This window comes from Podarcis tiliguerta (assembly GCF_965153285.1).
Source record: "Podarcis tiliguerta genome assembly, chromosome: 7".
NCBI classification, from domain to species: Eukaryota; Metazoa; Chordata; class Lepidosauria; order Squamata; family Lacertidae; genus Podarcis; species Podarcis tiliguerta.
The window spans coordinates 43,113,741-43,128,811 of NC_139540.1; the positions used below are offsets into that span (position 1 = coordinate 43,113,741).

Consider the following 15,071-nt stretch of genomic DNA (forward strand, 5'->3'; position numbering starts at 1 on the left):
TCAGCTACTGTTTTTCAAAGCAGTGCAATCTTAGTAAGAAAAACAAAAAAATATTATGGCTATGTCCAACAGCGATGTGGGACTTTCTGGAAATTTTTGAATCAGAAGATGTTTCATCGCCCTAAATTGATGGTTTGATGTATCACGCTTAACTACATTATTAAAAAGGAAGAAGAAAGGAGCTCAGTGTTAATTTAACATGCTGTATAAAAACCTCAACTATTTCTAGCAGCTCAAAATAGATGAATAGAAATATTTGATTAAGAACATGTTATGTTTCAATAAAAATAATGAAAGAGAGCTTTGACTGTATTTAAATGCTTGTAAACACTATTCTATAGCAGCCGCTAATCCCTGGAACTCCCTTCCATAGGAAAGCCATATGGTACATTACTTGATTTTTTAGGAGGGCAGTTAATTTTTTTTCCTGTTTGGACCAGCTCTTGCAGCCCTCATTATTTGGGGTGCTGTGAATTTCTGTACACATGGTATTTTGTTTCTTCTCCTTCCCTAATGCACCCCCGCAAAAAGAAAAAAAAAAATCTGCTCTGGAGGGTCACCCAAACCCTCTAGAGCTGATTTTGAGGGTGTCAATTGCATGTACCGTACTTTTCGCTCTATAAGGCGCACCAGACCACAAGACGCACCATGTTTTTGGAGGAGGAAAACAAGAAAAAAAATATTCTGAATTTCAGAAGCCAGAACAGCAAGAGGGATCACTGCGCAGTGAAAGCAGCAATCCCTCTTGCTGTTCTGGCTTATGGGATAGCTGCGCAGCCTGCATTCGCTCCATAGGACGCACACAAATTTCCCCTTACTTTTTAGGAGGGAAAAAGTGAGTCTTATAGAGCAAAAAATACGGTACATTGAGAAGTTCAATTGCATGTACAGAAGTCTGAGTGGGCAGAAATGCAGCTTTTGATACAGCTCCAAAATATTTTAAGATGTTACAATTCACACACTTTAGACTTGAGGGAAAAAATTAAGGTGTCGAAAACTATTAAATACTCATTTTAGCATGCTAGAATACCTGTATGCATAAGTAATTGTGGTTTCTTAGGAACAGTCATAAGAAATTATGACTTTGGTTGCACATTTTACTAGCATTATTATTCATTCTAGCTGCCTAGCTCAGCATGTATTTTTTTTCATGCAGCCAATCCCATGAAACAATGAATTTCTAAAGCTGAAAACATTATGTAGAAAAAATGGTAGCGATATTTTTTCCAGCAAATTCTCCCTATCACTGATGCCTTCAGTAATGCTCAAATGTTGTCAGTGAAGACACACCACAGGTTGCCTTGATGTAACAAGTCATCCTTAACACAGCTAGCAGCATGGACAAACAGCAACAATTAATACTTGGACAATATGGTAAGGTACATTTTTCAACTTGCTACTTGCTCTGGGCCTGCAGCCACTCTGTCAGTCAATGGCACTCATGGCAAGTAATGTTTGTTGTGGCAAAGTTTGTGTGTGACCAACAATAGCCCTGCCACCACTATGCAGGAGTTTTTTCTGCCACTAGTGTTAAAATGTATATGAAACAAATGAGAGGAGGAAATAAGCTGCAGCTGCTCTGGAGTCTACCAACCTGTGACCTTCCTTCAACAGATACATTGGCACAGATTCAAAATTAGGGCAGGAAAATCAGTGCATTGCCATGTTTCCTCAAAAAGACAAGCAGCACCATGAGATATAGATAACTACCAACTCCAAGGTCACCCACACTCAGTTTGAACTGCAGGATCTCCTAGGATGATCACTCCCTTTCATGCATACCAAGGGAGCAATGAATAAGACTGAAACTTATCAAGTTGCTCCTGATTTCATGACATATGTTGTTGGTGACAAGAAGAGCAATGTCTGAACAGGCCCCTGCAGTGGCACTCCTGCCAGGGGTGCTAATTAGATAACTACTTTCGTATTGTCACATTTGCTACACAGAAATTCTGCCATACCAAAGTCTAACAGCTAATATTTAAGTTTGTTCCAACTCCTAATATTCTCTCATTTTAACACCTGCCATCTGCACCTGTCAAGTAATGAAGAAGTCTGCGTAAATGATAGTAATATCAATTTCTCAAAAAGGCAGAACTTTAATTAGAAAAATATGATACCAATTCAAAGCTGAAGCTAGCGTCAAATCACATTTTAATAGCACAAGATATCAAAGCTTCGACATTAAAAGCTTGGGTGTCAAAACGTTTTGAAAAACTTTTGCAAGTATATCACATATTTGCAAGCAGGCAGGGAGAAGAGAAGGAAACTAAACCTACCTCAGGCAGGCAAAAAAGTTCATGTCAGTTTATTATATGTGGCACAAGCATAACTTAGATGAGCAATTTAGCAACAGTTCAGTGGAATCATTTCACGCAAATATGCAGTTGTGTGAGTGCACTGGGAACTTTTAAGTCACTGATCTGTGATTAGAAAGTGAAACTTTAAAGGGCTTACAATACTAACTTTCTCCCTTTACTTCTATGATAGTCTATGTCACACTTCTAGAACATAAAAAAGTTCACTTAATATTGAGTCAGTGTTTCCATATAAAGACTTAATGCTGTGAACCATACAGTACAGATACTGGAGATGGGTTGCTGGAAACATTTTTTTAAAAGTCCTATCTGATTTTCCCAAGGAATCTGCATTGAATGCGGGGGGAGGGGGGGTGGCAGAGTTACAGGCTGGCATTTTGGTGCCAACAACATTCAGTGGGCAGGTGCTGCGAAAGATCGGAAGGGGCGATGAAGGCTACTCCATCCCCACAATAAACACCATTTAACTTGCTTAGGAGTTGTCCTCCCCCCCCCCCCCATAGCAGAAATTGAACCTGGGACCGTCTGCATGAGAATCAGTTCTTTGCCACGAAGCAATCGGCCCAGCTCTCATGTTTAGAAGGCACATCCCACCACGATGCCCACAACTCGCCACTAGTCCCCTGATGACTTGACCCGTTAGCTGAAAACAAAACAAAACTTGGCGGCGCCTGGCCTCATCCAACAGGAAAGGGAGAAGGCAACTCACCCGGCGGGATCTGGAAGTTCGCAGGTAGCTGTATCGTCACCGTCTGCGGGGCTTTGGGGGCTCCGGGCTGAGGGGCCGGCAGCCTGGTCCCCGCGCCGGGCGTCTTCGGGAGCTGCTGAGCCGGAGGCGCCCCTTTGCCCGCCGCGGGAGCGGACGCCGCTCGGGGCTGCTGGGCGACGGGAGGAGGGACTCTGCTGAGGGGAACTTCGGCGTTCAAGGCGACCGCCGCGGCGGGCGGCGCCGTGCTGTGGGCGCGCGGCGCAGCCGGGGCCTCGCGGAGCCCCCCGGTCCCATTCAAGGCGGCGGCGGCGGCGGTGGCGGTGGCGGGGCCGGCCGCCAAGGCAGCGAGCTCAGGAGACCCGGAGGGCAGGACCCTCCCCGGCACGGCTGCTCCCGGGGTAGTCATGGAGGAGAGGGCGCGCGGCGGAAAGTGCAGGAGCCTTGCGGAGACTCCGAGCGAGTCCACAGCATAGCAGCCTCCGAGGGGGCCCAGGAGCCGGCGAAGCTTCCGCAGCTGACGATGCGGCAAAAGCAGCGGCGGCAGAGTCCCCAGCGAAACAAGCTGCCTCAGAGGCTGCACCGCTCGCGGACCAAGCAAGAGTTAGGGGCACGGCTGCAGAAAACACATGGTCACGCAGCCGCTGCCGGCTTCTCCTCCTCAGAGGCGCGCACGTGTAGCGCCAGGCACTTCTCGCCTGGAGCAGAAGGCTCCAGCCAGGACAGCGGCGCACGCGAGCCGGCAACGCCCTACGGAGCCCCGCGCCGCCTCCAAGACCCGCCCCGAGGAACAGCCCCCAAGCGGCTCCGCTCTCCGTTAGCCATGTTTATATAGCCACGCGGGGCTCCCCGGCGCACGCGCCCTGGCTCTCCTGGAGGCTCATTGGCTACACCGGGCAACCTCGGCTGGGCGGCGTCACGCAGAGAGCACGGCCCCCCGCGCCGCTGAAGAACGCCGGAGGCGGAAAGTTATTGGGGAAATCTCTCTCTTACACCCAAACACCCTCACTCACCGAAGGCGCACGTTGCATCGAAGAAGTAAGTGGAGTTGGTAATGCCAACAGAATGCCTATAATTTAGGGATTTGTACTTTTAAAATGTTTGCTTTGGGGTGGTGTTTTCTTTAAATTGATATTACATGGGGAGTCAGCGCAGTGCACATCCACAGGCACCCCTGCAGCCTTGTAAATAAGCACCCCCAAAGTTACTAGCATGCAAAGAGCAAGAAGCTTTTTACTAATAACGGAGGAGTGAATAACACAGCAGCGTGCTGTTTTTCCGTAAAGAGTGCAGAGGAAGGAAATGGAGCTCTAACCTTCCACCACCCACCTGCTCACTTTTCTGCATAAAATTTCCTGCACTGAGCTGCATGCATTTCCTTGTTACTTACGGCTTCCAGGCTAGTGGTTCAATACAAGTCTACTGTGTTAGGGCTACTCTTAACAAAGTAGTTAGTGGTTTTCAATTTTTGTCTTGAGGCTTACAAAATAAGCAGGGTGCATCCTTTTGAGGACAGGCAGGCTGTTCTGCTTTCTTACAGACATTTATAGATTAATGAAACGATCCTTAATTGTGCTCATTTTGCTTTTTAAAAAACATAAGCATGGATGTGGTTTTGAGAGAGCGAAAAGACTCTCAGGCAGTGCAATTTTATGCTGCCAGTTTACTAGCTGCTGCAACAACTAAATTGGCACATTATATCACTGCAAGTGGGGCAGAACTGTGCATTTGCAGAGACTGCTTGACCACCTACTACTGAACTCTCTTGTGATGCCTGTGTTAATAATCACACTGACATGTGATTTTTACTGGATTTTTACTTATTTATTTTGGTCAATAGCCATTCTTGTTGCTCCTCAACAAACTGCTGCTGGACCACTGAATATATTTTCAACTGCAACTTTTTACACTTACCTAGGAGGGAGTCTTGGTTATCTCAGTGGGACTTACTTCCCCACAAATTATGCCCAAAGTATCTTACAGCATTTCACATTTCAAAATAAAGCTTAGAAACATTTAGAAAGAATGTTAATTTAGCAAATAAATACAAAAAATAAATCCATACAATGCTGCTGCTTCTTTGGCAATCACTCGTAACCGAGTAAACTATACAAATATGGTAAGCTAGTTTAACAGCTTCAAATTAAACAGAAGAGAGAATAATCCCTAATTCAGAATAATCCCTAATAAGAAAGTAGATTACATGTTGCAGACAATGCACTTGTATCCAATAGTGTGGATCTGAGACTTCATCTTTAAACATCCAGAATTTCCACCCCATCTCTCACCTGGCTTTCACCCAGAGGGGCCTTATGCTCACCATTATTGTGGGCTCTTGCCCACAGTAAAGCAACCAATAACTTTCCTTCCACACTCCCCCATCAATAAAGGTATGTTCTTCCAGTCTGGAAATCATAAACAAAGTTTCAGTGTTGTGATGACCCCCAAAGTAGTGGACCTTTTAGCCTTCCTCAAGTTAAAAGGTAAGGGTAACAATGGAGAAACCTGATTTAAAGGACAGGTTTTACAAAGAAAAATAAGCAGTTTCAACATTACCAGTTGAAACTCCCATTAAGCATTTTAGAACATTGCCAATTCTGTGTCTGTGGTTCATGCTGCTCATCATCTTATGCAGACCCAGTGTGTTAGTAATTTAATCCTTAAATATTTCCTACTACTATAATTGGTTAACACAATCTAGCATTTTTCTGCTTATCTGCAGCTGCCAATTCCTAATCAACAAGTAGAAGTGGTGGCGTGGGCTTGAGAGTGGGAACAGGGCCTGCGTGGGAGCTGCTGCTGCTGCTGCTGCTGCTGTTAGTCGCTGGCCTTCCAGGCCCTCAGTTCTTAGGGCTCTCGCAGAAACCCCGGCAAGATGTTCAAAAAATTTGATGAAAAGGAGAATGTGTCCAACTGCATCCAACTAAAAACGTCAGTTATTAAAGGCATTAAGAACCAGCTGATAGACCAGTTTCCTGGGATCGAACCATGGCTAAACCAAATTATGCCAAAGAAAGACCCTGTGAAGATAGTACGTTGTCATGAACATATAGAAATCCTCACAGTAAATGGAGAATTGTTGTTCTTCAGGCAAAGGGAAGGACCATTTTATCCCACGCTCAGATTACTTCATAAATATCCATTCATTCTACCACATCAACAAGTTGATAAAGGAGCCATTAAATTTGTACTTAGTGGAGCAAATATCATGTGCCCTGGTCTGACGTCTCCAGGAGCTAAACTTTATCCTGCTGCTGCTGATACAATCATGGCAATAATGGCTGAAGGAAAGCAACATGCCCTTTGTGTTGGAGTCATGAAGATGTCGGCAGAGGATATTGAGAAGGTCAACAAAGGAATTGGCATTGAGAATATCCACTATTTAAATGATGGTCTCTGGCATATGAAGACATATAAGTGAAGAAGCAGGAAGAATCCATTGGCTTTCAGCTGGGCCTGTTTTTAATTCTTCTTTTAAAATCTGTGGCTAAATGTAAACTCTGTGGTGATGCTAAATAAATCAAATGAATGCTGGGGGGAAAAAACAAGTAGAAATGGCATGTAAATAAAAGTTTGCTTCATCAAACCACTTTAGTAATTCTTCAAAATAATTGCTGTCATTGTGTTCAGATGATATGCTGTTTAACTTATATTCTCCTGCTGAATTGAAATTCAGTATATTGTTTTCCATCTGTCTGAAGTGCTCAAGACTGGTGAATTCCCTTTCAACAATATGAGTCCCTTGGTCTGAGCTACTCAGGAAAAGCAATTACAATATAATTGTAGGTGTTTCCCCCCCCTCTTCGCTTGTGCAGTGCACCTAAATTCTTTTTAATGAGAAAAAAACAAGACATACAAGTTTTATGCAGCTTTGGGACATCATGAACATGTCACAGTTACTATTCAATTATTGAAAATGGAGTTGGAGTAAAATGGAGTAAACCGTACCATGATCATTTTTTTAGGTTTGTGTAAGAAGCTTGGGTTTTACATGTTGCTTTGTCCAACAGAAATATAAAGGTTATAAGAAATAGGGACTCTTTTAAAATGCAAGCAATAAGCCAACCTGTAAGTGAATTGACAAATCCAATTTAGTTGCTTTTGCTGTATGAATTTTTTATAAGCCTATACATGCTCCTTAGAGAGTTTCAAAAATTATGACATCCATTTAATGGTGATTCCTAGGGAATATTCATGGAACTATTTTTTTGAAGATACACAGGCTTCATCTGGTCTTTGAGCCACCCCACCCCCCAAATCTACATCTCCTCCACCCCACACTTCATGGGGCTGCCTTTAAAGACAGTTCAGAAGCTTTTGCTGCTACAGAATGCAACAGCCCAGGGATTGGCAAGAGCCAAATTGGGCATGGGGAACCTGTGGCTCTCCAGATCTTTCTGGACTGCAGCTCTTATCATCCGGGTCCATTGGCAATGAGGTCTGGGGCCAATGAGAGTTGGAGTCCAACAACATCTGAAATGCCACAGGTTCTGCATTCTTGGGCTAAATGGTGCCTGCACTGATAACCTCAAGGCTTGATTACCATAATGTTCTTTGTGTGGGGCTACCCATGTATTTCAGAGGGATGCGGGTGGTGCTGTGGCTTAAACCACAGAGCCTAGGGCTTGCCGATCAGAAGGTTGGTGGTTCGAATCCCCACGATGGGGTGAGCTCCCGTTGCTCATTCCTTCTCCTGCCAACCTAGCAGTTCAAAAGCACGTCAAAGTGTAAGTAGATAAATAGGTACCACTCCGGTGGGAAGGTAAACGGCGTTTCCGTGCACTGCTCTGGTTTGCCAGAAGCAGCTTAGTCATGCTGGCCACATGACCCAGAAGCTGTACGCTGGCTCCCTTGGCCAATAAAGCGAGATGAGCGCCACAACCCCAGAGTCGGTCACGACTGGACCTAACAGTCGGGATCCCTTTACCTTTACCTACCCGTGTATTTCAACCAGAAGCTTTAATTAGAGCGGAATGCAGCAGCCAGTCTGCTTACGGGAGCAGATTACTGGCAACAAGTTACCCCATTATATTATTGCTCTGTATTAAGGTTCTCCAAGACAACTGCCTTGCAACAGTCCCCCCCCCCCCCACTTCTCCAGTACTGGACACAGCATGGATTGCTGTGGTAAATTTCTGTTTGATTCCTCTAAATCACCAGGCCCATACAAAATGAATGTGATCATGTCCAAAGTTTATAAGACTAAGGACGCCGGTGTGCAACAGCCTTTGCCAACCTCATGCCCTCCAGCAGTTTTTGATTTTCTTTTATCAGTCTCATCCTTTATAGCCATGTTGGCTGAGGCTGATGGCAGCTGTAAGCTGTAAGCATCATGAAGGCAGCAGATTGAGGAAGGCTGTTGTGCACCAAGCAAAAATTATTAAATGAAGCTTATCATCTTTCCTCACCTTACCACCGTTAAGTTAGTATGCTTGTTCAGAGGATAGTAATACATTCTGAGGAAATATATATAATAAAATGGCCAATTGTATCTTTTATTAGATACTTTTGATCCTAAGAGCTCTCAGGGTGCAATCCTATATACACTTATCTTGGATTAAGGCCTGTTGAACTCAGCAGGGCTTCCTTCTGAGTAGATCCATGTAGGATTGTAGTGCACTTTACCTTGAGCTCAGTGGGAGTTACTTCCAAGTAAACGTGATTAGGATCAGACTGCACATTACGTAAATCTATGGCCAGACTTGTCTCAGTTCAGAAGAACCAAAATTATTGACTGCATGAAGAAAAACAAGCGAATTGACACAGAAGCTGATGCTACTCACAGCTTGTATTAACAAAATAGTTTACATGCTTCAAGTGAGGAAACTGCTCCCCTCCCCTAAAAATTCTGTGTATGTGCCATATTTTTCCATTTAATTTTCTTATGCCTTGAGTATATCTTTCCCACTGTGGCAGATGCACAGAAGCAATCACGAGAGCTGCAGTATGTTTTCCCTGAAATATTAATTGTAAAAACTATTCTTCAGAATTGTATGTTAACAAAACTGATTGTCACACTGTGGAAATTAGGATGGTAATTTCCCCCTAAATAATACACAAAATTATGTTTTCATATGCTTTCCCAGAACCCTTTCATACCCATAATGTTCTCAATATGGGGCTTCTTACAGTATATTATAAATTAGCATCAATTACTATAGCTCACAGCATTGTCAGTCTAGAGACAGAGACAACAGAAGTCACATAACGTTGTACCACCAGATGCTAGGGGACACCTTGTGCACTTCATGAATTTTCAATTGAAAGGCACAGTTGCCAGTTAGAATAATTTATATCAATTCTATACAGGTGTAGTTTGTTTAGCTCCTATTTAGCCAATCACTCATAACCATAATAGCTGGTTTTGTTGCACCAAAGCAAATGCTTGGGTTTCCTGTTGTTGTTTTGCCACACTGTGAAACCTAATATACAACTGATACATGATTTGAGGTGGAGAAAGCAAGTAAATTTTATAGGGGTTATTGGCTGATTCCTAACTGGTCCCAAGACAGGAGCAAGCTAGCAGTAAATCACACCAAGAAAGTTGGAGTTAACTCTTTATTAGCAAAAACAGGATCTACACAGGAGTGTCAGACCTAATGAGCATAGCAACTCATTTCTGGCGGGACTTGCCCCCATGAAGCAGTTGCAGAGACTGCAAGTTCCCGCCTCCCCGCAGCTGCCTAAGTCCCCTCCTCTCCAGGGTTTTCCCCAAGCAATCTGACACAGCAACTGTGTATAGCTAACATCTCCTCCACCCTTTTCATGACTCTCCTGGTTCTGGGAGACATGGGGGGGGCGGGCAGAAGCAGTGGCGTAGCGTGGGTTGTCAGCACCCGGGGCAAGGCAAGTAATTTGCTCCCCCTAACCCGTGGATTTTAGTAGGGGCAGAGAGCTGCAAGTGCGAGCGCGCCCCCCCCCAGATGTTGCGCCCGGTGCGGCCGGCCCCCCCTGCACCCCCCACTCTACGCCACTGGGCAGAAGAGGAACTTGTTGCAGCAGGAGGGGAAGACACTCATGCCTCTTCAACAGTTGGACTCTGCCTCTTGACCTCCCTCCTCTCCTGCTTCAGCTTCTGCCTCTGCTTCTGGCCTCCTCTCTGCCACAGGCTCCCCCAGCTCACTAAGCCCTGTTACCCCTTCAGCTTCTGACACCTCCTCCTCCCAGGCTTCTTCCTCTTCTCTCTCTGACCACCGATTGTCATCCCAGCACCAATCCCCGGACTCTGAACCTTCTTCCTTTTTGGGGTTCCCCAGCTGGTTCCTCCCACCATTCCTCTTTATCCAACCAGTCCATGATATCTCATGATTCTTTGTGCCAGACCATTCCAAAACACACTGAGTTGGATCCAGATTTGGGGTTGTATTCAACACTGTTGTTCCACTTGTATAATAGGCTTTTGCTTGCATGATGGAACTTCCCTGTCCTCTCTTCTGCAGCCCCCACCCGTTCACTCTCAAAATGTTTTTTCACGTGGTTGAGAAACCCTATAGAACAGTTTTGTGGGTCCTTGAGGAAAGGTGAGGAATAAGTCCCACTGCACAAGCAGAAGTCTTGAATAAGTAGAACAGCAGCATTGACTACAACTAGTGCTATTTTTCTAGAAAAAGAAGTGCTGGAACTCACCATGAACATCTCCCTCATTCTCTTAGAATGGCAATGGCACCCACCTGAGAGTTGTCAGAACTGAGTTCTGGCTGAGAAGAAGCCCTTAGTTTATTGCGCTTGGTCACCATTGAAATCAGCTAGGCACATTAATAACTTAAATCCCGGAGATTACTGTCTCCTAGATTTGAACAGACATATCCAGATGACTCCATGCTCTAGAAGAATGGCTGGAAAGGGAGGAGAGATGTAGAGAAATGCCAAAATAAAAGGCTACAGAAAGAATAATCTCATTATCTGGACAAGTCGCTTCTTGTACACAGTAAGACGCTATTTTAAAATGTCCCCAGGGTTGCAAGTGAGGATTGCTCATAGAAATAAACTCAGAAATCCAAGATTGGGAGCCAATGTGTACTCACACAAAAGACAGCACAAAAGACCTCAACAAGGAAAATATTTTTTTCTGGGAGGTTGATATATTTTCAATATTGCCATTTCAGAACTCAGTTTTGAGTCTATTCTTTAATGTAGAGATTTGCCTGTTTGTCCTATGTAGAATGTGGAAGGGAATTTCTGGCAGATGTCATCTGTCATATCTGTTATATGTCTTTTGCACCTAGTTGGTACATCTTGGGGTTCCAGTAAAAAGTAAAGTTGATCCAAAAGTCTGCCTACCCCTAACGTAGTTGGTAGCAATCAACAAGAATGTCACTGGATATAGGAGGAAACATTAAACAACATTTGTACATGCATCTACAAAACAACCTCATAAGTCTGAAAATTCTGTGCACATAATAATCTGAGTCTGAGAAAACCTTCTAAGGAAAGCGACACACACAAATAGTAATGCAGTCAAGCCTGAAGAGTAAACACACAAATTTGTATTCGAAACTACACACTATAGTGACATGTCTAGCAGCCACTATTATGATGATGATTTATTAGACACGTAACATAAGCACACCACTGTCACACAATCCTAAGGAATGAAGGAATCCCCATTTAGGATCTGTGAGCAGTGATTATTGATTTACATGGACCAAGTCTTTGGCATTTCTCTTTTGCAAAGAGAATCCCATGGCTTTTCCCAATCTGTTGTCCTCCGGTTGTTTTGGACTCGAACTCCCATCAGCCTCTGCGAACATGTCCAGTGATCAGGGATGATGAGAGCTGTAGTTCAGAACATCCGATAGACGCCAGGTTGGGGAAGACTGCTCCATGGTATTCATTACATGACAAGGGCACAATACAAATTACATGCTTCAGAAGTCACCCTATGAAATCAACAGCAGTAGGTGGCTTGTGATGTAAGCAGTATGGAAAGAAGAAGAGTTTGGATTTGATATCCCGCTTTATCACTACCCTAAGGAGTCTCAAAGCGGCTAACAATCTCCTTTCCCTTCCTCCTCCACAACAAACACTCTGTGAGGTGAGTGGGGCTGAGAGACTTCAGAGAAGTGTGACTAGCCCAAGGTCACCCAGCAGCTGCATGTGGAGGAGCAGGGAATCGAACCCGGTTCACCAGATTACGAGTCCACCGCTCTTAACCACTACACCATGGTGGCCCAGTTCCCAACCCTGAATCACACATAACATGTTAATATATGTTGGAACAACCTTGGGTCCCCAAATGTTGTTGGACTACAACTCCCATAATCTCTGACCATTGGTCATGCTAGCTAGGGATGATGTCTTGAATGGAGGCAGTCTAAAAAGATGTGTCATTGGAGCATGTGGGGATAACATAGGTTCACTTCAGAGTTGGTGCCTTCTGCTGGGATGAACTCGAGCCAGATTTTGTTCTGGGTTGCTAATGGAGGCAGAGGAGAGGCACTGACAAGGTGTGAAGTTTCCCTCTCATGAAAGCAAGCAAGTGTAGCGTAGCAGTCTGGGAAATGGATTCACGTACCTTTTCAACCATAAAACTCAATGACCTGGTTTGAACACCATGGTAAGCCACAATGTCTTACTGGCACCACCACCTCCATCTCACTAAGCTGGGGGGCCTGTGAGTCTGTGGTTTGCCTCGGGTGCCAAAATGTGTTGGGCTGGCTGTGGACACCACATACACCACCACAAGCCCTTTGGAGAAAAGAAGGCATACAAATGTGATTAAGAACGTAGAGCCTGCTGGATCAAGTGATGTCACAGCATCCCACCCTGACATTGGCCAGCCAGATGCCTGTGGAAAACCTGCAAGCAGCATTCAAGCACAAGAGCACTCTACCCTTGATTGATACATAGAATTGATTGATACATGAATTGTAGAAAAGAAGAGAAAAGAAAACCTAGGTACATTTTAAGACTTAGGGGAAGTTAGGCACAACACTGCTGTATTTTTTATTTTATTTATGTATGCATTCTTATGAGTAGGAGACTCCCTTTCAAAAAATAAAGTCAGGCCTTTGGAAGATTTTGTCACTAGGACTGTGCCACTTGTTCCCATTAGTGCTGACTGGTGAATGTGGCATGTATTTTTTATTCTAAAATATTTATATTTGCAAACTAACATGTCACAGAACAGAATCAAAATTTAGCATCGCCGTGACTGTCTCTTGTTTCATTATTATCTCTCTGGAAGAGATCTCAGACACTGATGCCCTTGCAAATGTGCTGTGTTGCTTGGTAAGTTCGTTTTTATATCGAGACACAGGGGCTCATATTTCAAGTGTTACTCTCTGAATATTCCACCCAATAACAAATGCAAATCATAAATGTCAGCGCTGAAAAAGCTGGGCAAGACAAAAGAAACCAATAAATGGAATAAACTCAGGGCATATTTCCCTGTTCAGAAAATCCCTCCAATGCAGTAAAACAGCATCATAAGGAAAGTACATCATCTCACCCTACAAAGTTGCTCTCGTGAGCCAAGCTATGGCACCTCATTATCTGTTAAGCCAGTGACTATGGGCACAACCCAGAGAAAGTCAGGAATGCTAAATCGTAAGGAGATCAAGTAGTCTTGAGCAAAGATTAATTGCCAAAGGCTGCAACCCTAAGGTTATTTGGAAGTACCGTATTTTTTGCTCTATAAGACTCACTTTTTCCCTCCTAAAAAGTAAGGGGAAATGTGTGTGCGTCTTATGGAGTGAATGCAGGCTGTGCAGCTATCCCAGAAGCCAGAACAGCCAGAGGGATCGCTGCTTTCACTGCGCAGCGATCCCTCTTGCTGTTCTGGCTTCTGGGATTCAGAATATTTTTTTTCTTGTTTTTCTCCTCCAAAAACTAGGTGCGTCTTATGGTCTGGTGCGTCTTATAGAGCAAAAAAAACGGTAAGCTGTACTGAAACCGGCGGAACTGCATAAATATTGTAGGACTTATTTTCAACAGGGTGATAAGTTTATCTGACTTTCTATTGCACTCAGTTTGAAACAGAGATCTTAGTTTAAAAATAAAAAATAAAATCATGCACAGCCACCCAAGCCCCCACCCAGGGAACACCACAGCCAGCCAGCTAGTGTAGCTGAGGGATCCAAGGATCAGCCCCCCCCCCCGATCTGAAGTTGCTGGTTCCGTTGCCCTACAGCATCCTGTTCTGGGCCATTCTGCTTCCTGCTGCTGGCAGGAACCTTCCCTTTAGCACAATGTTTCTCAGACACTGTGCCTTGGGTCACTTTCAGGAGGTTCTCAGTGCCAGAACCTATCCAGGGCTTCCTCAGTTGCCTGTTCCATCACCCAGCTGTGACTTGGGGCTGGATCAATGGGCTCCAGCAACTCCTTACATGCTAAGTAAATGTTGTTAGGAGAAATGTGGGGTGGGGAGGAAGCTAGGTTTCCCTCTCCTATGGGGAAAGGGCCAGAGAGAGGAGGTTAGAAATTCACAGATAAGGTGGTTGTTATCTTCATCACCACCATCATCAGCATCTGGGAACAGAAAGGAAGGAGATAAGAGGCAAGCTGCTACAGAAGAACGAAGTGAATGTAAAACAGCCAGGAAGAAGGGATGAAAGAAACTTGCAGGTGTTGCGGGGTGGGGAGGAAGAGGTACACTGTGTGTGTAAAAAGAATAGGACAAGAAAATGCAGGAGATGGATAAAAATATGCTGAGACGCAAGTGCATGTGGGAAGGTAAAATATAAAAGCAAAGGCCTTCTCCACTTACAGCCTTTAGATCATAGAATCATAGTATTAGAAGGTACCCTAGCCCAACACCCTGCAGTGTAGGAATACGCCACCATCCTGTACAGGGATCAAACGTGCAACCTTGGTGTTATCAGCACTACTCTCGGTATATTCTGCCGACAACGGCAGAGTGTCTCCTGAGTAAATGCATGTACTTAGCTTGAGTGAAGATGTGCTATGGAACTGCTCACCACAAGGTAAATGCCGTGGGAAAGAATTGAGTAATTTTCAAAGATGGATCACTTATCAGAAAATGCCAGTGATTTCCAGCTGATTGTGTCAAACTCTCTGCTGCTATTTGCCACCATTTTGTGACAGGT

At 44.4% G+C, this 15,071-nt stretch overlaps 2 protein-coding genes across 4 annotated transcripts in view; one reads left to right on the forward strand and one right to left on the reverse strand.

Moving 5' to 3' along the window:
• Window positions 1-15,071, reverse strand: part of TAF4B (TATA-box binding protein associated factor 4b) — a 62,706-nt gene that overhangs the window by 44,116 nt on the left and 3,519 nt on the right. For 2 of the 3 annotated variants that reach the window (XM_083451621.1, XM_083451620.1), the window contains exon 1: window positions 3,028-3,893. In XM_083451621.1, coding sequence (XP_083307747.1) covers window positions 3,028-3,433 — 406 coding nt within the window. In that variant the 5' untranslated portion in view covers window positions 3,434-3,893. Of the gene's footprint in view, window positions 1-3,027; window positions 3,894-10,694; window positions 10,860-15,071 lie in introns of those variants that run through there. The other variant, XM_083451622.1, reaches the window with a different exon arrangement.
• Window positions 3,996-6,610, forward strand: LOC310682648 (malignant T-cell-amplified sequence 1-like). The gene is made up of 2 exons (XM_083451686.1): window positions 3,996-4,062; window positions 5,747-6,610. The coding sequence occupies exon 2, from the start codon at window positions 5,900-5,902 to the stop codon at window positions 6,443-6,445; it is 546 nt and encodes a 181-aa protein (XP_083307812.1). The 5' UTR covers window positions 3,996-4,062; window positions 5,747-5,899; the 3' UTR covers window positions 6,446-6,610.